Here is a 22,738-nt window from a genome sequence, read left to right on the forward strand (position 1 = left end):
AAGGTCAACTCAAGAAACAACATGTTGTGTGAGCTGAAAACTGTATTTCATGCAGCAATCAAGGAAGAAGGCAGTGAAATGGGAAGAACTGATGCAAATCTTCCTAACCAAATGACTGATGGAAATGACTAAAAATCTTCCTGACTACTGTCATCAACTTTTAGAGGTCATGGGTCAATTAAAACCCCACACAAGCAGCTTTTGTTCTCTTTATATCAGTTTTGATGTAATTTCTGAAGGACCAAGGGTCAATTCCCAGTATTTCATTCAGTGTTTCAGTTTCTGGTACTAGAATGCAGAACAAGGAAGCAAACACGGTCAAAAAAACACACTCCAGAAAAATCACTACTGGATCACATTATCACCTCCTCAGGCTAAGAAAACTTCACCTCATTTTGACATGCACAAAAGGCCACACAAGGCTTAGTCCTCTTAAGAGGATTAGAAATACTGTCAATAAATTTGAAGACTAGAGGACATGTGAAAAATGACTGTACAAATCTTTCCAGATGAAGCCAAAAGCAGCACATATGTTTGGCTTATTTGAAATAAACTGTGAACACTGGATTACAACACTGAAATGCAGCTTGCAGTGTGCATATCTCTGAGTTTCACCACAAAGAATGGCCCAGAAACCCAACTAACCACACACCACAGCTCTCGGGCGATAAAGCATACCTAAGGCTGCAGTCACATGTCCAGAAGTAAGAAAGGGGAAGTGCTTAAAAACCTTTTAATAAAACAGAAAATGTTTGGCGAAAGAATACCAAGACACACAAATGAGTCTCTAACAACTAAGAGGTGACTTAGAAGAAAAGCTCATGACAAAACAGAAATATTTCTCCCCTTATGGCTTCCTTTCTCTCCACCTTTTTTCCTTCATTTTATCCTTCTCATGGAAGAGATAATGCCTGCAAGAGCTGAAGGAAACATACACTTGGGTGTCTGCATCTCAGATGATCTAACAAAAAATCTGGCTGTGAGGAGAGGAAGGAGCTCCCACCTGGTCCCTGCTTTCTGCCTTGGCACATGAGCACCTTTGCAAAATAGACATTCATGAATCTTGGATCCTTCCTAGCTCTTCCAAGTGCTCTCAGCTGCCCACCAGTAGGCAGCAGAAGGAACACTGGAATGCAAGGCCATTACCAACTGTGGCCAGTGCTCCCTTGTAGTCACCAGCACCTGTCTCTGTGTCCCCTGACTTCTCCCCATAACACAGAGGAATCCTCTCAAGCTTGAAATTCTCACACATTCCAAAACTGCACACACCAACCCAATCCCTTCCCCACACTGGATTTTACAAACCATATCTCCCTCAAGTGCAGGGCTGGCATTCCTGCTTCAAGGGCAGGTGAGGAACACAGGGCAGCCAATGCATCTGGCTTTAAGGCTGGCCTCTGCTGAACAAGCAGCCTCTGGCCCTTGCACCACCTTTCCACTGCTTTCAGATTCTCTCTTGCTAACTCCTTTCCTCACTTTGCTCTTTTTCTAAAGCTCTTCTCAACCTGCATCTCTGAATCCTTTCCAAAGTAGCCTCTTTTCCCTTCTCTGGATGAGCTGCACCTTCAGTATTTAGTCAGCACAATGCAAATAACGTGAAACTGCACTTAAGCAGGAGGCTTTTCCAGATATGAGAGATGAAATCTATGAAATGATTGCAGAAACCACTTATCTCATTTTAAAAATTACAGAAAAAAAGAAAGAAAAAAAAGAAAAAAAAAGGAAATTCAGACTTCAGATTCCCAAGCATGTCTCAAAGACCAGCTGCTCCAAGGAAGAAGAAAAGGCATCCTTACAGCCACATGAAGTTGTATTAATACATTCACTGGAGTCTAAAGAAGTCTTGTAATTTTCAAGAATCTTCAAGGGATCACCCTTGCAACCTGAAAGTACGTGGCAAGTGTCTCAATTACTTATAAAGTGGAAAAAAAACCTCAAAAAAAACCCCCAAAACAAAAGCCAACAAAGTGGAAGGGAGGGAGGAGGGGAAACAGATGAATCCCACACAAGCAGCTGGATCTCTAAGCCAGAAACTGCACTAGACTGTGTGTTGCAATATTCTCAGGCAACGATAAGAGCAGCAGTTGGGCAGGGCAGGAGAGCCTGCTCCCTGGGTGGGAAGCTGTAGTCACACATGAGTGATTTACACTGCTCTCAGCAAAACATCAACAGCAGGAACAGCAGTGCTTTCATCCCCCTTCTCCTCTCCTTCACTCTGTAAAAATCCCCTCACTTTATACACGACCTGCAAGCCATTTTGTAAAAAAGGCAGATATAAAACATCTGAGAAAAAGCAAAACTGGCTGAAATTGAGACTTTTTACTTCGGGAATTTCATGCAGAGTGTAGATAAGTAAATGCCAAATTTTCCAGAAGTACAGAGAACCTGATGCAGGACCAATGCAAACCAGAAAGGGGTGTGTTCAACAGACAGCATTCCTCCAGTGGCTGATTACATTAACTGTGTGGTCTGAGTGAAGGTGGAGTGAATACAGGCATTGTATATGATAAGAAAAGAACAGAACAGCCTTTCTTTGTCAGTCGGGCTCTTTAAGCCATCTTTAAACAAACTGCATAATTTAAATCTTGCTGTAATCAAGGAGATGCACACACAGCTCCACAATCAGAATTTTTAAAATAAACCAAGCAGAAGAGCAATACAGGTTAACCTAGACATTAAGGATGGGACGGAAAGCAAACAACAGCACATACAAAATCTGGAAAACCTCAGCTCAGTGCTGACTCTGAAGCACATCTGCCAACACACAGACACACTGGCATCACCTGGCAGCAGCCACAGCAGACAGCACCAATCTGGGGCTTGCTTGGTAAAGGAGTGGGGAGCAACACCCTAGAGCTGGCAGGGCTGAAGCTTTTAACCATGCCAGCAATTTAGGAGATGTGAAATGTCTGCCCACATGTAAGCCAGGCTGCACAGTGGGGAACACACTGACAAACCAGAGACATGGATTTGAGTCAGAGTTTTGGTATTTATTAGTGGCTCTGACCTACCAAAGGCAAATTTGGCACCACTAAGAAAGGAGCTGTCTTAGCTTTTGATCTCTGTTTCCCAGAACCAACAGAAACAAACGGGAAAGCAAGCAAAAAGACTGTCTCATTTCTCATGGGAATATAGCATGCCAGGTAGGGCCCTGGCATGGGCCAGTCTGGCAAAAACAGAAATATACATAGTGAAAGTCTTCTGCTAAAAAGTGAGTGAGAAAGCAAAATAGAACAGGTTATTTTGATAAGAGAGTTATCTGTACTTGAGGGTTTGGCACAACACCTTGGAGTCCCACAGTTATGTTGTTAGTGGCCTGTTAATCAGACTGTTTTGATCCCTGGACGTTCAACAATTTGCAGATATTTATTATTCAGTCCTTCAGTGCTGAACTGCAAACCACTGGGATATGTGTACACAGTTTTGCAAGGGATTATTTATCAGTTCTGATCTTTCTGCTTCTTTCCCCACCCAACCCAAAGGGGAGAATAGTGGAGATACTGAAATCTTGCTTTAGGGTGAAAATCCCTATTTGAGTACTGCCAATACTTGTTCATGAACTAAAAGTATAAAGCAATCTCTCTGGTATTATTCCTTCAGACATTTCAAGCAAGAGTGTTCAGGGGCTGGCTGCTTTTGATCAGAAACAGACACCATCAGAAAATTTTGTCTTGTCCTTTCCATCAGGAGGGTGACATGAGACTGAAGAATCTTCTTGCAAGTCACAGTAACACAGAACACACGGGGGCATTTTTCAGAGTCACATGGACATATTGACCTTGCAAAATTGTAGCCACCTATAAGCAAGTGCTGTGATTAAAGACCACATCCATGCATGTCCTGTTTATCCTGTTTAGTCCAGGCTGTTTAAATGACAGACACACAGAGCTATCAATATCTCAAGTATTCTGTGGAAATCCCCATATATGCACCCTGGAAGATGGAGAAATGCACCTGAGACCTTACAATACTAAAAGAGGGGAATAAAAATTTTGAATTAAACAGTATTTCATCTTAAATCTCTAGAGAGTACCACACAGTTCAACTGGGACATTAGGCAAAGTGGTGTTAAAGAGCTTAAGTTTTTGTTTCTTACCTCCTCAGGTACAATGATTAAAGGGTATTTGTCCTCTGACAAGAAGTTAAAAATAACCCACACTTTAAATGCATCTTCATCACTAATCAGCAAAGGACTTTTAGAGAGGTTCTTTTTAGCACAGAGAGTCCAGCACATCCTGTTGAATTCAACTTTGTCGAAATTTCCTTGAACCTAAAGGGAAAATTGAAGAACAACAAAGAAATTGATATGCACAAATGGCACAGAATAGCAGATAGACAAAGTTCATCAGGTTTCATCATACAAAAAGCAGCAAGAAAATTGTAGTTTGCACAAAACATCAAGGCCCAAAAAGAGTACTGTAGCATGCTGACTTCCTGAACAGGGCAAAATAAAGAATTTCTCCTAGCAAAACTGACATGCAACCTCCAATTTCTGGTTGGGTTAATAACACCCTGACTCCATGGAAAGGAGGCTACAGTGCACTCTGTGTCTCCTCTAGCACATCAGCTTCCAAACCATCTCCAGAACTTAGTTCCAGCTGCTCTCCTATTGCACTAACTTTTATATAGCAAATTTGGAAACCAGCACAGCCAAATCCACATGTGGATATGCTAAAATCAATACTGGAGCAACAACTGGGAAGGAATATGTTTAATGTTTAACATGTTTTTTACTTTACATTATGCAAACCAACTCTTGCAGAGTATTCATAAACACAGAATATTTTTTCCCTCAAATCCTAATTCACTTAAAATCTTTGCTGTCTCAGGCTTGCAAACTTTCACCTCACTGATTCAAAAATTACTCTTGTTCTCATTATACTTTATCATACCTAGCAGCTACACCTATAAATCTGTGAATTATTTATATAGGCAAGAACTCTAATTTACTATTCTGTTTTTAAACCCTTTAAATTATACATTAAACCTATTTACTATTTCCCCATAACTTAGTAATGCTATTTCTTTACCAATGTGTAACTGATAAAGGCATGTTCAGCACTGCAATGGAAGCCCCTTTGAGATTTTGGAAAACATATCTAAGAAACAGGTTCTTGTACCTCTTGTGGCAGTGAGAACAGTACTGGTCAGTGATTTTTTTTTTTTATGATAAGCCAAACCACAGATCTCAGATGCTTCAAGAACACCGATGCAAACTGTATGATTTCCTACCCAGTCTAGTAAGTGGTCAAATATAGTGACCACACCACCCTGGTTCAGTCAATGACAGACATGGGAAGTCGATGAAAAGAAAGACAGTAGTAAACAAGAAACCAACCTGATGACAAGAACAGTCTCCAGGCATAAAAGTGAGACTATGAACAAAAACCATAGACTTTTCATACTTGCAGAGGCCACCAATGTGAATGGAGATGCAAGAGGCTACAGCTGTCCTTTGAATTAGGTGGCAGCTGTAGTAGCCAGAGCTGCTACAGCCACAAGTTCAGCATCTGTCTTGTTTGCACAAGAAACACGGATCTTAAATGAAACACCAGCTAAACTAACAAACACCTTCTGGATGAAGGGCTAGAAATCAGGATTCCTTCTTCTTCATTCTATTCGTCAGCACTTCACTCCTTGGCTTCTTTTGCCTGTACTTTTTCTGTGTCCCTGCCCAATGAACCATGACTTCTTTTCTAAAAGCACTTTTCCCACCCTGATGGTGAGCAGTTCCACCTTGGAAATGTCCTGGTGGTGCACGAGTTGTGCTAACACAGCAAAGCAGGACTGCAGCACCTCAGACACTCCTGTCAAAGCCCAGGTCACCTGCAGCACATCCCTGCCACCAGGACTGTGCAGCAGCTGAACAAGAGGTTTCAGAACCACTTTACCACAGGGCAAAAGGTCCTGTGGTGCCAGCAATCCCACTTTAGACATGTAAGCCCTTTTTTCAGAATCCAGGCTTGATTCTGAAATGGACTTTGGTGGGGCCCACATATTATCCAGAACAGAGACCCTGTTTAGGAATTCTACAGGACAATAATTACATCGGCACACAAGGCCTGGCTCTCCAAAATAACAGTTCCAAAAATATAACAAGCACTGGTAGTGTAACTTGCACTCATGAAGTTGCCTGGATGATGAGATAAGCTGAGGTTTGAACAATGTCCTTCTTTGTCTCCCTGCACCAGGACTCTTCCTTGCTCTAAATAAGGCCTGCAGTAAAATACCACCACTGCCATCACTGAAAAGGAAACATTTCCAATTGGTATTTAAAGATACACATTGTAAATAACAGAACATGCTAAAATATGGTTAGAGAACCAAGTAAAACAAATTATGAAGACACTATATTGGCAAATCACAGCTGCCTCCTGAAAGAGACACTTACAGAACAAGACAGGTTGTGTTTCGGATGCAAGAAAATTCTAGATAAATCTATCTGCTGAGTAACAAGATGCATAACATTGGAAATTGGTCAGGCAATACTAATTACTCAAATCATGTATTGAAATTACCTATATGGATAAAGGAAATTAGTTGCAGTGAATGCACCTCATTTAACTACCTTGTTTTTCTTGACAATTGTCCCTTTCTTGATGATTTCTTGGTTCTGTATAAGGGGGCTTTATTGGAGGGTAAGTCAGCACCAAAAAAATATAAAAAGTTACAACTGCATTTAAGAGTACAACAGAAGTTATTTCCAAAAGTTGCAAAGTCCTCTCAATAAAATTCTAAGTCACAGTTATATAACTATTTTAAAAGAAATTTAAGAAATAATTTTTTAAATATTTTACTAATGTCTTAAAGCAAAATGTCTTAAGATCAAAAAATCTCTCTTGAGCCAGTGACTCTTGCTCGAATCAATTCATTTGCCATAAGATACATAACTGGAAACTGAGAGAACGTCCTATGTATCTGGGCTATAAAGCATCACTCCTTCTTTAGTAGCTTTGCTTACTAGAATATACTAACACAAATTTTTCTACAATCATCTCATCTAAAATAACAGATTATGCCTTGGAAAAGTAAAGAAAGAAGGAGTTTCTTGTTTTTGCTTTTTTTTGCTTGTTTGTTTTCAACAAAGGAGACACACAATGAATCAGTGACTTCATCCCACTGCATGTTGTCTTTTGGCACTGATGTAAACTCATCTATAAAAGAAGAGAGGTCACTGTCAAGATATTTCCTGTCCAAAAAGATAGCCTTCTGTCCAAACAACTTCACTAATTTTCTTGTTTACAAGCATTTAGTCAAGATCAAATAACATGAAGTTACAGGTAATTTAATCCCGTTCCTTAACACTTTCATCTTTTAAGATCAACTGATGATATGGATATATCAGGCAATCACTGGAAGCCAGATCAGTATATGAACAAACAAAACAAGAAAGTATACACAGTCATGCTCTTCTCTTTCATACCTACTTACTTACATAGCCAGGTCTGTCATTTTCAGATAAAAATATAAATGCAATTTTGTTCTTCGTTTCCATAACTATTCTCCCAAGAAACACCCTTCAACAATAGAGCATTTTTATATTTGAAAAAGCCATACATATCTCTTTTGGGTTTTCTTTACTTAATGGCTTGCTACTGCTTACAAAGAGTATTAACCCACTTTGGTTCAGCCTCTCCCACTGTAATCCTTTGGTCAAATAAATTAAGGCCTTATCTTTTGTCCCAGAATTTAGGAAAAAAGACTGCTTGGTCTCCACAGGATCTCATATAGCCAAGACGAAGCAGAAAGAAGATCATAACTTCTTAGGGACAAAGCAGGATTCTTCAGCATCAAACAACCAAGACATTAACGATGTACCTTTATGTGTATAAAGGCCAACAACTCCCACACACCAAACAGGACACTCTTGGGGTGTCTGTCATACTCTTTGGGTATGAAAGAAACACAGACTAGAGAGGCAGAGAAGCTGGTAAGTCTTTGCTATATATAAGCTGCCAGACTACATTATATATATTACATTTTCCACCACTATTAAATGAAGGAGCAAAATTCAGCAAATGGGGCGGAAGAGTTTGCATCATCTGCAACTGCTGTATTGGGCTTCTCAGCAGCATGTCAGTTCAGGACTTTTCCACATAACAAAAGTGAGCAAACAGCCCTGTGTCTCTGCAGCCACAACATCAAAGTTTAAGGGTTTCTGGGGCTGGCCCTCAAGTGTACAAGGAATCAGTGGTGGGGAAGCTGATGTTTCCACCATCACGTGAGCTGCTTTTGCTGTCCAGCCCCTGTGTCAGCAACAGACAGAAAAAAAGCAGGAAGATCATTGTTTGGGGTTTCTCAACTTTCCAACCCAGTGATCACCTATTTTAGAACACAATGGAGGGGACAGGAGGGGAAGCCCTGCTGATTTTCCAGAGTTTCTCCTGAAACAAGGCACAACAGAAGACTGAAGAATGCTCAGACATGAAAGGAAAGAACTCGCAAGACAAAACTTCACAACATGCCCTCATGTCACCCACTGTAACTCTCTGAAGGGATCTACTTATTAAAGTACTTTGTGACAAACAGTGAAGATACTTTTACCCTTTCTGTTTGCAAAGGACTCTGTGACAAGAGTCTGTTACAGCTGCAGTATAAAGTGGGACGACCTATAGCTCCCAGACACTTTCAGATAAACTCAAGCTGAGGTGCCTCATTAATATGAGCACGATTCTGCATGAACACAGCTTAGTCAAGGACCAGATGTAACAGGAAACAGAAACCAAGGAGAGAAGAGGTAGAGAACAGTGCACCTTCCATTTTTAGGCACAGACTCTCCAAAGTAGCCACCCTATGAGGACCCCACAGATACACTCCCAACCAGTGTCTTCACACCAGCAGCAGCCTCCTGCATGCACCAGTTACCGCAAAGACACACTAACAACAAAAGCTGATACAAGAAAGCACAGAACACAAGTATTCAAAACTTACCTTTTCCAAGATGAATTTGTTTAGATAAGGCATGTAACCCTGATTGGAAACTGGTCCTTCATCATCGTCCCTAAAGTGCTCTTCCAAGGCCACTGGATCATGAGGAACATTTAACACTGTGCACAAGTTGTGAGAAAGGACCTGAGGACAAAAGAGAAACCAGTGACACTGCTGTCAGCCTTAACCATGGTGTGTTCCTTCCAGAGCAGACCTGTGACTCCAAAACCATGAGCAAAGTGACACTTTGATGTCACCACATGTTCTGCCTCACAAAGTTTTGTCAGAAAGAAAACATAACTAAAAAATCCTGATTTGATGGTTTCAGAGAGCTGCATGTTACAGAAGCAATGTGAGCACAGGGAGGTACAGCCCTAGAGAGCTGCAAATGCAGCTACACAAGCTCCCCTTTGTATATATATCCCCATGCAGCTGAAAACCAGGAGAGGCATGCAGGAACGCCAGAATAATATTTGCAGAGTGAAGTCAAGATAGCTATCAAAACAACCACAAACACCTAGCCTTTGAAATCATAAAAAAAAATCTAGTGAAAATGAGTAACAAAGACAACTCAACACGTAGCTTTCATTTACAAACAAATGACTATTCAGATCAAAGTATTAACTATGCATTTCCCTCATCTGCTTGCTTTTGGGATGCTTCTTGACATTGACCCAATGTTTCAGTTGGCAAAGGAAAGTAATGTTACAGAAAGGGGGACCGTTTAGGTGTGCTTCTCCAATTTTTATTTTAAAAAGCTATTTGCATGAAGTATGTCACGAACTTGACACCCACTCACACTCATGTCTGTTCTTGAGAACTGACCTTCAAGAAGAGACTACACACTTGATTAATTTTAAGGAAGTACTGAATTACTGAAAACTAACTGGTAGCCAGCACATCTCAACTTCTTCAGCCTGAACTGAGCTTTGCAAGCACAGACCAACACCTCAGTACCAACAGGAAGGCAGAATCTGGGCAGTAGCAACTCCTGTGCCACCAGCACTTCCCAAAAAATGGCAAAGCACCATCCCACCCTTTGGTTGTTCACACGGTCTGGAGTCAGGACAGACCTGTAACAGGCTGCCCACTGCACCCCAAGCACTACGGGGGACTTCTCCCTTGGCAGGATGCAGAGCTGAGCCTCTGAAGATCATGTACCACCAACATGAGCTGGGTTAAGGATTTAATACCACATACTCTGCCATGGTTAGCATGGAAAAATGTAACAAAGGCAAAAAAATGACACAAATGGTAAAACAGATCACATCTTTTGAAAAGGTATGCTGCCAGTGCTATTCTTTTTTTAAAATCGAACTACATCAACTACATGGAACCAAGTGCAACTGAATTTTGTGAGTTTTATATAGAATTTTAGAAAACAGACCCAAATGATGCAAAGAGGAAACAGTAAAAAAAATGTGCAGAAAACTTATAAGCTTGTCTATTTAGACGAGTAGACATAAAGTGGATAAAGATGGAGTAGTTGTAAAAGAAGAAGTGAAAGTCTGAAGTTTTCATAGCCTAGGAAATAAAACCAAAGCTATACACTTTAAATGTCTGGGCTTTCCCCCACCCACCAGCTACCAAGAAAAAAGAAAATGTATCTTTACTGTTCTGATGCATGATAGAATCTAAGTGTTAGTTAGCAGAAAATATTAGAAAGACAGCCCAAGATGTATACTCAGTTCAGGAGAATTCCTCTCTACATACCTCCAAAGTTAAACTTGGTTTTAGAAAAGGAGATATTTCCATGAGAAATATATATTTTCACTGATGTATGGTAACACTAAGGCATTAGAGCTAATAAGGTGTAAACATTTACAAAAAAGTTAAACAGCATCAGCCACAGTACAACAGAAGTTGCACTTCCCAAAGCAGCAAAAGAGTCTTTAGAAGTTATCACATATCACATCACTGTCCATCAACAGTATATTTCACTTCAATCCATCCTTGTCTCAAGTGTTTGAGTCCATGTGATTTACATATGGGGTTGGGGGAATGTACTATCATGTGTGTTTCCCCTTCTATTTAAGGCTTCTGCTGTTATTTATAGAAGCCTGAGGGATTCTTCAATTTCTGAGAGAGAGATGATCACTGTTTTCCAACCACACTGTAGTTGCTAATACTATAACTAAAAAAATACTCAAGCTAATAAAATATTCAAAAAGCATGACTGATTTAAGCTTACTATCAATGTAAATTAAAAGTCTAAGTAAAATACTTTCTCATCATGTCCTTTCTACATATTTGTCTTCTTTTTTTGGTGTTCTTGCTGTGCTCGGGCTGTCAGAAACCTAGGTGATTTCCACATCAAGTGACCAGCTTAACAGGAAAAAATTCCACTTTCAATGATTTTCTAAGATCTGCCTTATCTGCAATCTCTCTGGTGCCCAGATCTCTCTTTTCATAACTCAGGAAATTCCTTGGCGCCTGCCAAAGCCTGCTATTCTCTAAGGCGGCCAAGTGCCAGCTGAATTCTTCACTGGCAGGGTAAGTCAGAAAAATTCTGCCCTGAGGTCTTATTTGGTTTGGTTTTGTTCTCTCAAATCACATCATCTGGACCAGAAGATACTCTATGTTAATTAACAATTTTAGAAAAAAAGAAAACAAACAACAAGTAGCTGAGCACTAGGTTAATTGGAGTACAAACAAATTACCTTGCTTTGCAGAAGCTACATCAGCCATAAGGAAGTTTTCCCCCAGTGCCCACAGGGTGGCCAGGCAGATTTCTCCTTCTGCATTTATCATGCTCTTCATGCCAAGGCCAACTCCTGCCCCAGCCTAGAGTCTCATCTCTGCTGCAGCACTTGGGTACAGGGGGGGTCCCCAAATTGGAGTGTGACACAGCACAAGCAGCCTGCACAGGGTTTATGACACCAGGGCACTCTGGGCACAACAACTCCTTCATTTTCAAGGAAAAGTTTTATAAGAAACATGGCTGGTGGCATCCATCTTTCCCTGGGAACACTGAAGGTGCTCTGTTTCAAAAACAAATACAAGCAAGCTGAATGCCAAAGGTCATTCACAGATTTTGGATTTACTTTATTTATGCCCAGTTTCATGTTGTTTTACCTTTGGGTGTTCTCTGCAAGAGTTGCTTCCCTCTTGAGTTCCCATTTTCCAAAACTTTCAGCACGTGTTGAATTGTTACCATCTGAGTAGTTCCATTTAATCATGTCCATAAAAGTGATCTTCATTTCCACACGGAGAGGTAGGCTCTGCTAGACTACTTACTGCTCAGTGACAAAAATTTGGCCCAGATGACAGTGGGAGCATTACCAGGGCAGACTAATCCTGCAGCAGCTATTGTCAGCTTCTTGGTAGCTTTCTCTTTTTCTTTGCCATCTTTCAGGGGGGTCTTCCCATTCCCCGTCTCTTTTTCAGATTTTAAAATGTTGGAATCCCAGATCCTTACAGCTCCATTCACTGGCTTCGTGTGAATTCATTCCAAGACATTCTTGGCTCATCTCTCCCTAACATCCATGTCAGCAGCCAGCCAGCCAGCCAAAATACGGCTACTCACAAGCACTTTCTCCTTTTTTTTTTTTATGACCAGTGTTAAAGTAGCATCATATAAGCCCCTTGTTACAAGCACCAGGTCTTTTCATCCAGAGTACACTGTATGCACACCATATCCTGCATCATCACATCCCAAGCTACAGCTTCCTTATCCACTCAGCTAGCATATACCCCATCTGGAGCCTCGTTATTCAACATCGGGGCTACTGCAGCAGCCTCTTTCCCAGCTGCATGAGTGTATTCCAGCCCAGCCTCCACCAGCCCAGGTTCCTGACATTTGTGCCCTTTGCCCACATCAGCTCCCGTTCCTTCATTCACTCCTTTCACCCCTGGGCACTTGCACTCCCCTCACCACCCTTTTCAACAACCTCACTCTTCCTTTTGCTTTCATTAACTGCACAATACTCCTTGGCCTCCAGTCACATGATGGCGCCAGCCTGCATCTGCCCAAGTTACCAAGGGAATTGCCTATCTGTCCTGGGGCTCCTAGACCTTAAGAGCTCCTTGTTAACATACTCCATGTACTGCACCTTTCTTCTACATCTTCCCTGAAACCAGTTGAAAAAACAGAATCACAGAGTCTATTAGGCTGAAAAAGATCTCTGAGATCAAGTCCAACCTATGACTGAACACCACCATGTCAACCAGACCATGGCACTGAGTGCCACATCCAGTCTTTCCTTAAATACCTCCAGGGATTCCATCAATTCCCTGGGCAACCCATTCCAACATCTAATCAACCCCTCTGTGAAAAGGTTCTTCCTACTGTCCAACCTGAACCTCTGGAGCAGCTTAAGCTTTTGTCCTCTTGCTGGTTGCCTGGAAGAAAAGACCAACCCCTACCTGGCAACAATCTCTCTTCGGGCAGTTGTAGGGTGGTAAGGTCACTGCTAAGCCTCCTTTTCTCCAGGCTAAACACCCTCAGCTCCCTCAGCTGCTCCTCACAGGACTTGTGTTCCAGACACTTCACCACCCTTGTCACCCTTCTCTGGACCTGCTCCAGCACCTCGATGTCCTTCCTAAACTAAGGGGCCCAGAACTGGACACAGCACTCGAGGTGTGGCCTCACCAGAGCCCAGCACAGCAGACAACCCCTGCCCTGGTCCTGCTGGCCACACTATTGCTGATCCAGGCCAGGATGCCACTGGCTGCCTTGGCCACATGGGCACAGGCTGGCTCAAGGTTAAACAGCCTGCTGATCCACTGGGAGCTGTTCTTCTCAAGCACAGTATCATGACCCCATCATTTCCTCATGCTCCCTGTTTTAGTCTACAGGGTGCCTGGGCTTTCCTGGCAGAACAGCATCCTGCCCTCACACCTCACCAAGAGGATTGTTCACGGCTACCCTAACACACACACTGTGAGCCCCGCTGACAGCACCAGAGCAGGACCCTGTCCCCGTGAGTCACGGTGACTAATTTCCTACTGCCCTGCACCGCTGCACAAAGCCAATTGTCTGGCCAGGATCCTACCCACTCGGCACAGGCTCCCAGCCCTGCCTCTGCCTTGTTACATTGTTCAAGGTCTTCCTCTTGGGTCAGATCACCCCTCTCAACCCCGATTACACCATTCTTCCTCTTCCCACAGGCCACTGACTTCACATTTAGGGGAAAGTCAAAGCAAAGGTAAGAGGTATAATGAGCCTGTAACACCCCAGACACGAGAACAGACCGGTATAAACTTTCTAAGTCAAATAATTAGCTTTGGTCACTCAAAGTTATAATACAGGCCTGAATGAGACAGTATTTTCACATGTGGCCCACCATCCACATTCTGCAGATAGCATCCAGGAATCCAAGACCCCAGGACTTAGAAAATACACCCCAATGCAGCTTGTAAAACACAAGAAATAAACCAAAATAAAGCCACTGCCTAAGCAGAAACAAGTCACAAAACAATGTGTGGAAGAGCTTCCAGAGAGGGTGTAAAAACTAATTGGTGGATCTTTCCAAGATTCAATCATACACACACACTACAAACAGTTTTGCTGGCTGTCAAGTGGAATTATATTTAAAATTACAGTGTTTCAAGATCCAGATGAAAAGCGGATTTAATGCTGGCACCTTAGAGAAACTTCTAAAACAAGTTTTAAAATTGCAGATTGTAAGAAAGATGAAATTGGATTTAAGTGTAGGAAAGGAAGTAATTTGCATTTAGCTCATGCTGGAATCACAGCAGCAGCTATAACTGTGTACACAAAACTGACACCTGAGCCTTGCTGTATCAGTATTTGAGCATGCCAAGAAACACACTGGCAAAACAATGACTGTGTCCACCTTTAAAGCTGTAATTTAAGAACAGAAATACTTCCACTGATGTAGGAAAAAAGACTAAGAGCTGCAGCCAGCATAACAGTAAAACTTCTGAAGACTACCAGTTGAAAAAAAGTAGAAAACCCCCCAAAAAACCCCAAAAAATCAGTGCATACTGGAAGAAGAAAATATTCAAAATTACACAGAGGACTGATTTGACTGTCTTGTCTCTCAGCAGCTGAGAACATATACAAAAGATACAAATGAACAAAAGATATCTCACGACATCCTTACTATTCCAAGCAAGTCCCATTTGTGCCCTCAAGCATTTGCTGTTTCTCCAGACTACAAAGACCAAAGTGACTCACCTCCATCCATCTGCTCTAGATCTACTGAAAACAAATGTGTGATGCAAACCCTTTGCAGTAGGGCCTCAACTACAGGACACACACACACACATTTATTTTTCTCATAGTATTTAAAGTTAATTATTTTTATGGAAGGATCAAAGGTCACTTCTAGGCCGAGTAACTAGCGATCACTCCTTTTTACAATCAAAGGTTCCTTAGGAACTTCCTGCAATGTGATGGCAGCATCTTACGCTGGATTACACAAACCAAAGACACATTGCCAGTAAGTTCTCTTATTGCGAAGGGAAGAGTTCAGCAGTTATGCCATTCTCATAAAACAAATAGGTTTTTATCATTTTTTTTAAAAAAACAGTTCCACTAAATTAATTATTAAGCACATTTTTGTAATGTCACAGATCTCTACTAACCTACTGATCTCCAAGCATCATCTCTCCATTTCATAGGAGTGCTGTATCTTCCTCATGATGATGAGAAACACTTCACTGTGACATACCTTTCAGGACAACATAGCCCTTTCTCTATCATATAGGAACTTCTCTTTTGGCATTCCACCCGCCCTTTTAATCATGTGGGGCTATTCCCACCCTGCACACCTTTTCTACCCAGCAGGACCATCAGTTTGACACCACATTCAGCACTTGCCACAAAAAGTCTATGTAAGAACACCCTCTAGTCCCTTCTGCGTCTCCTGAAAACTAATTCTTCGGGGTCACAGGAGAAGGTAGCAACCTTATTTCAGACTTGTTTCTGCACTCCCAGATCCTCCACCTGCCACTTTTCACAGGAGCCTTTATGTCACAGACAAAACTGCACAAACGCACAAAGCCCTGTTTTTTTTAATGACTCTGTACCAGCCCACCGGCACACTGGCAGCTTCTTCAGCCATTTCATTCAGCCCAGCACCAGTGGACCACGAGAGGTTTTGCACTGGCCTGCACAACAACACATCTGCAGACACCCTCAGGTGAGTGCATGGAGCACACAAGATGTGGTAGATAGTATGACAGGAAAATAGGACGCCTATAAAAAGCAGGACGAAAAAAAAAAGCGCTTCTCTGCAACCTGCTTCAGTTTGTCCTCAAACACTGGAACACAAATACTCACTTTCACTGACACCTCCTGCAAAAACCCAAGACCTGCATACATTTTCAGCTCAAGCTCACAGCCAGGTCTGGCATCTTGCCTGAATCCTGCCCCTCAGTCACTTCTGGCTGAGCTTGGCTCTGTCTCACAGCCTGATCACCCCAGGAGAAGAAAAGGAGAAGAGGAACAGGCTGCTTGCAGCATGTTGGCAGGTCTGGACCCTCATTACATAATGCCAAAAATACAGTCCGTGAGCGACTAGCCATGCTTGGAGATAGCACCCACAGTACGGCCACTGTGGCTTGAGGAGCTAATCCTACAAAAGGCGCAAACCTCGGCTAATTGCTGCAGCCCACGCAGCCCCAGCACCGGGCACAAGGACTCACAGTCTTGAATGTCAACAGGTGTTGCGTTCCTATTCAAAATATTTATTTAGCCAGATTCCTGCTATTATTCCCAGGCCAAGACGGTCCCATAAAGCAGGGCCAAGATGGGACTGGATTCAGCGAGCTGCCTGAGAGCTCTTTTAAGAGCACAAACACTACTTCAGGGTATAAGCTAACGAAAGAATGGCACAGTTGGAGCCTCTTGACTAATTCTCTTGTTTATATCCAAATAAGAGGGCATTGTGGAACCGCTCTCTCCCCTTGGCAAGCTCTGAATTTCACTCGGAGGCAGCCAGCCCCTATAGATGGGACCTTGTGGCTACCCCACAAAAGATTTTGGCCAGAAAGGGGTAGCAAGCACATGTGGTTGAAAGCGGACCAGAAGCACAAGGGTTTGTGCATTGACATCTCGCGGAGGACGGAGCGCCTGCCTGGGCAGAATGAAAATCAGCATGCCCAGGCTCCAGGACGGGTCCACGGCAGCCTCCCGCAGGACGGAGGTGGCCGGGGCCCCGGGAACAGCGGTGCCGCGGGACGAACGGTGAGGAAAACGAGATTTACAGCGCCCAGGGGAGCCCCGAAAATGAGTGCCCGTGTGCCCCCCGAGGGGCCGCCACAGGCAGGTCCCAGCCCGCGCCCCGTGCCCGCCGTGTCCGCGCTCGGTGCGGACGGCCCGGGCCGTGTCCCGGCCCCTCGCACCCCGCCGGGCCCGCCGCCCTCTGCTTGCCTTGAGCTGGGACTTGGAGACCTTCCCGCTGCGGTCGAGGTCGAGGGCGGTGAAGGCGTGCCAGATGGACTTGAGCAGCTCCTCCTTGAGCCCCACCATGGCCGGCCCGCTCCCGGCCCGTGCCCGCCGCCGCCGCTGTGCCCCGGCCTGAGACGGCCCAAGAGGCGCGGCCCGGCCCGGCCCGGCCCCGCCGGCCCCGCCCCCGCAGCCGCGCCCCGCCCCGGCGGCAGCGCCACGGGCCTCACGATCGCCTTCTCCGCCCTCCGGCAAAGCTTCCTCTCTTACTGAAGGTCTGCCTTTAATTCTTATTAGGAAATGCACACGGTTAAATGGACAAGTGCACGATTTTGTCCCTTTCAATTTATTTCTGATGGCTGGCTGTGACATGGATGTATAAATTAACATTTGCCACATTACTGTTCTTTAGCATAGTTAAAAAACACTGTTCAGGGTTTTCACCTCAGATGAGGTAGTAAATAGAAGTCGTGTCATTGTGATGTGCGACTGGATAGATAAAATAAACACTACGTGGTCATGAAAGCTGTCGTGACTATGTCAGTGCGCCTAATACTTTTCTGTCTTTGCAAATAATTCCCCCTGAGAAATTTGTGGATTTTTGAAGAACAGGAATAGAGTGTGAATGGAATTTATGAAAGTCTCAGGTGCAATGTTCCCAGCAGGATATACCTCACATTCAGGAGAGCAGCTTTCCTCTTGGAATTTTTCTGCCCCAAAACCAGCTTGAAAGGAAGGCTGCACACAGCTGGAGAGAGTGCAGTGCAATCCTAATACAGGGGGAGAGCTAAAACCCCCTCCTCCGCTACCTCCAGAGCAGAAGCCAGACAAAATGTGATTCAGATGAAGGAGTTGTGTTGTTGGAAGTTTTTTTGAGAGTTGCTGGGAGTTTGGGGTAGGTTTTTTGTGTTAAATCCTCTTTAATGCTGTAGGTTGGGAATAAGTACTGGTGAGAGCAGCAGCTGTGCAAGGTCTTCAACTGAGATTATTAAGACAAAATAAATGTATGCATCATTTCTTCTGCATGTTGTAGAAAAAGCAAATTATTATTTATGATATATGTCCTGTGATCTCAATGGTCTTTTTTTCCATGTACGGAGTCAGTATTTTTTTCGCTAAGTGGTGTGTTGGTTGGTCTATTTAGCCAAATATACCTTTTCAGTCCAGCTTTGGGGAGAGGAAGTGTGGAATGGCCTTTTTGTACATCTTGATGGATGTCTTTGGCATTTCAGTCTGAACAGCAAATACCATAAATCATGTCAGCAATACAGCCAGGATCCAAACCCCAAACGCACTGAACCCTAGGCCCAAATAGGAGCCTCACACTGAGAACATCTCTGTGAGCTTATTTTGGGGAAAAGAGCAGAGGAAGAAGAAATGAGGGATGATGGGCATTGTCTTAGAAGGTGCAAAACTCTCTAACACTTATTGACTGACAGAGGCTGAGATATAAGGCTCCTACATGCACCATTTCCTGCAATTGATAAAAAAGCTCACTTTTTTTTTTCTGTTTCTGACCCACATACATTGCTTCAACCACAGCCACTGTCATTCACAGAATGCAGGCCACGATCTCTTCAAGGTTTTATTTTCATGGATTTCACACAGACCATTAAGATCTCAAACTTAGGACACATAATAATTGGTAGTTTAAGTAAATACAAATAAATTGGACATTTTTGCCCAATTTTAGTATTCAGTCAATTGCATCATAAGAACAAAAATAGCACTCCAAGTGAAATAGTTCTGGCACGTACAGTTTGACAACTGTTTTGTACCAGGTGGTGCTGGTTTATTGTGATTCCAGTAAGAAAGGCACTCAGATTCTAAAGTGTCACTTAAAATACCATTTATTGCAGCCAATATTATAATGGAGAGAAGAGTGTAGATAACCTTACATTCCTTCAGGAACCGTGGATTGTCTAGCAGCTACCAGGTGCAGCACGTCATGCAGACCCTGCCCATGGAAAATTTACACTATTTTGGTCATTCAAGCTATTACAAGGTTTTCATACAAGGAAACAACTCTATACATTGTTTCTACGGCCAAACATAAAAGATGTTCTTAGCTGAACCCATTGCTGCGGTTTTCAGATGCAGTGCAGGGCATACAGGAGTTGTCATTGCAGGTACCATGTAGGAGCTGCCCAAAAAATCCTGTGGGACAATCAGCCAGGGAAATTTGTCCCCCATGGGCCTAAAGGCCAGGCTGGACATTCAGCACAGCTCAGCACAAACTGGGAGCGACAGGCCTAAATTGCACAGATCACTGATCCTCCACGTACACCGGGCTTCTGGTCAGGAGCAGGGCAGGTGAGTAGAGAGCAAAGTCCACTGTAGGAAGTAATTCTAATTCTCATAGGTGATAAATCGTAAGACTGGTTTTCTGTATGTGATAGAAACTAGAATCATCCAGATTTCTGGTAATTTTTATTCTTTAGAGATATCTTTTAAAGATGTTATAGTCTCCCAGTAGCACAGTCGATTGTCAAACACTACCTGCCATATTCACTGAGCATACCCTAACAGCCTTTATCCCCTCCTTTTTCCTAACCTTTTGCTCCATAGTTTATTCAGGACTTTGGAATACACAAATAATTATATATGCTCTTTCCTCGAGAGCTGAACTATATGATTAACATAAAAATTATTTGGATTAAATTTTCTAAGGAATCTGATTTGCTAACATTATAGCTGTTACTATTACCAGAAAATCTGCCACCTTAAAATACATTAGCATTTCTCCAACTAGAATACAGCTATTCCACTTAAAAAGGAAAGAGACAACTTTTGATATATGCAGATAAGTTGGTAGCTGAGCACCCACAAGGTCACCAGTAAACACAGGATACATTTATGAAAGTGCATTAAAATACAATTAGAGTCTGTGAAAAGTCACTGAAGAAAAGCAATTAATGTAGTTCACACATGAATCTTCTAATGGCAGGGACTTAATCTGTGCTGTGAGCAGAGTTCAGTGATTTTTTGGCAGTTTGGATTTGTGGTAAAAACAATAGTGGAAAAACAAAACCAAAACAAAATGCCCCACAAATTGTAGAAAACAACAAAACCCCAACACACCCACACATATAAAAATCAACCAACAACAAAAACAACAAACAAAACAAAAACATTCCCCCCTCCCCCCCCCAAAAAAAAAATTCCACAAAAAACCCCACTAAAACCCTGTGTGCTACCTTTCATTTTCTCTTCATTCTTTTTGCTGGCTTCTGTTATTCCTGATTTAAATGACATGCTAAAGTCCTTTGCCAGAACAGGATTTGTTTTCCACTCGGAATATAAATAGTTCCATTCGGGTCACTAGGTTAGCAGCCCATGCTTAAATATTTCATTAAAATGAGTGGTTTATACAAGTCTCAGCTGCTCCAGCACTTGGTAGGTTAATCAAGAGGATACTTACAAGTTACGCATAAACCTAGTACATGATTTTATATAGTCATACTGATATTTAAATCCTCATTGTTTTAATAGAGCAAAACCAGTTAAAGTGAAGTTCAGACAAATATATGCAGACAAACTTGCTGTGGAACGAAACCTTTGTTTTTTATGCTTACCCAAAATAGCTTCAACAAAGTTACAGGAGTAACTGCATCCACACCCAAAGAGTGAGTCATTTTAAGAAACCCTTCTATTTTGATGTGCTGGTCTGGATCTTTGCTTATCACATTCTGAACCTTTGAAGATTGACATATAAGCCATTAAACATTAAGTAACAGCAATCACACTTAACCAAGAAACCCTTGATAGCACTACATAAACTCTAAATTGCTTGTGTGATACAAAAGCAAGTTCTGATGCAACTTCACATACTTCTGCTTTTCCTGAAAATTGTCTGAGAACTCAGCAGCTTCATTGAAAATCTGTGCTTGTTCTAATTTTGTTTCCTCACCACAGTTAAAAACATGACTGAGGGGAGGGAAAACTGGCTTGGTCTCACAGAGTGACTCACAGTTTCAGGAAGGAGCTTTAGTTAGACCCTGCTGAGCTCAGCCTTGAGGGATCAATCACTTTTCTCTTGGTACTCTTTGCAGAAACTTAATTATTCCTTGTTAGCCAAATAATAAGTATTTGTGAGGGAAGTTCTAACCAGAGGAAAGATTATGCACTTGAACCATTACTAATTTTGTTTTATGCCACTGAGTCAGTTAAACTGATATCACGGAAAGAATTCTGGCACTTAAGTTTTCTGCTCATTGTTAGCCCAAGGAAAACCTTCCCAACCTTGGCTAGACCAGTCATTTTCTTTCTCCACAGGAAAACTAAAGAGAAGCAAACAGAAATTGAAGACCATTAAGCCAATTTTGCAGCAAGCTGTGTTTCCAATATCTGCCACTTCACAGCAATGCTTCACGAAAAAAATAAAACTGAAGCAAATGCTAGTGTTTATTATCAATGTGTTAGTTTCTGAATAGACTACGCCTGCCATAAAACATCTCAAGGAAACACTGGGGGAGAGTGTAAAAAGCAGTAAGTATATTTGACATAATAGCATGACCCAATCCTCAAGCCATCTGAGGAATTTGTCTTTTCTGTTATTTTAAAATACTTCAGTAGTTTTAGGTGAAACAGGAAGCAGCATTAGATGCTGAATCAGAATGGCAGTTTAGTCTATCTCTCTCAAAAAAAGTGAATTTCCCATTCACTTCTAAGACTTTCAGAACAATCTTTAAAGGGATTACAGCAAGGCACACCTATTTCACAATAGTTTTCTACTACTTATACAAATATGGACAATACATGCATTTTTATTTAAACTTCAGAAAACAAACATAATGTAGGGATAAAACATCAGGTTACCTTTCAGGTCCTCCCTGGTAGCACACATTCTATACTTGTTGCTGGTAAGGTATTTCTCACCAAGTTACAGGATTCACCATAGAAAACAAAATACCACAGGCACCTCATGTCCCAAGAGGAAGAGGAAATTCAGTCCCATGTGTGCTGCAGATACCACCGTTTGGGAGGGAAACTGAAAAGAGAAAGAGCCAATTGAAAAAGCCATTTAAGCAGGGTTAATGTAGAAGACAGTCAGTCAGAATCATGGAATCTTTAAGGTTGGAAAATATTGGCAATTGATTGAGAGATGGGAAGACTGATTCGGTGATCAGAATTTGATTTTACTCAGGTTTCTCAAAAGCTTATATACTATTTCAGACAGGTTAATAATTCCTACTACAATAATTAGGTTAAAAATCACACAGACAACTCATACGTTTACAACTCTCTGCTTGCAAAAGTTGATTGAATCTTTTCCCGTAAGCAGGTTTAATCCTATCTTCTGTAATCTTCAAAGTTCTGTTTGTTCTTGCCATTGCGTCTTGGTTATCAAACCAGCTATGCTAATCAAGTCTGTTTGACTCTCTGTCTTGTGTATTCCCACAGGAAAAGATCTCCAGTATCATTGGGCCCCCTGTTAAACCCAGCACTGCCATG

General features: G+C 42.3%; 1 protein-coding gene across 2 annotated transcripts in view; it reads right to left on the bottom strand.

Annotated features, from left to right (window-relative positions):
* SWAP70 (switching B cell complex subunit SWAP70) overlaps positions 1–17,452 on the bottom strand; it is a 35,199-nt gene extending 17,747 nt beyond the window's left edge. For both annotated transcript variants that reach the window (XM_063398011.1, XM_063398010.1), the window contains exons 1-3: positions 17,270–17,452; positions 8,932–9,072; positions 4,097–4,270 (exon numbers count right to left, since the gene is read on the bottom strand). In XM_063398011.1, coding sequence (XP_063254081.1) covers positions 4,097–4,270; positions 8,932–9,072; positions 17,270–17,368 — 414 coding nt within the window. In that variant the 5' untranslated portion in view covers positions 17,369–17,452. The remainder of the gene's footprint in view (positions 1–4,096; positions 4,271–8,931; positions 9,073–17,269) is intronic.
* Positions 17,453–22,738: the final 5,286 nt, after the last annotated feature.

This window comes from Prinia subflava, chromosome 5 (assembly GCF_021018805.1).
Source record: "Prinia subflava isolate CZ2003 ecotype Zambia chromosome 5, Cam_Psub_1.2, whole genome shotgun sequence".
Lineage (NCBI taxonomy): Eukaryota > Metazoa > Chordata > Aves > Passeriformes > Cisticolidae > Prinia > Prinia subflava.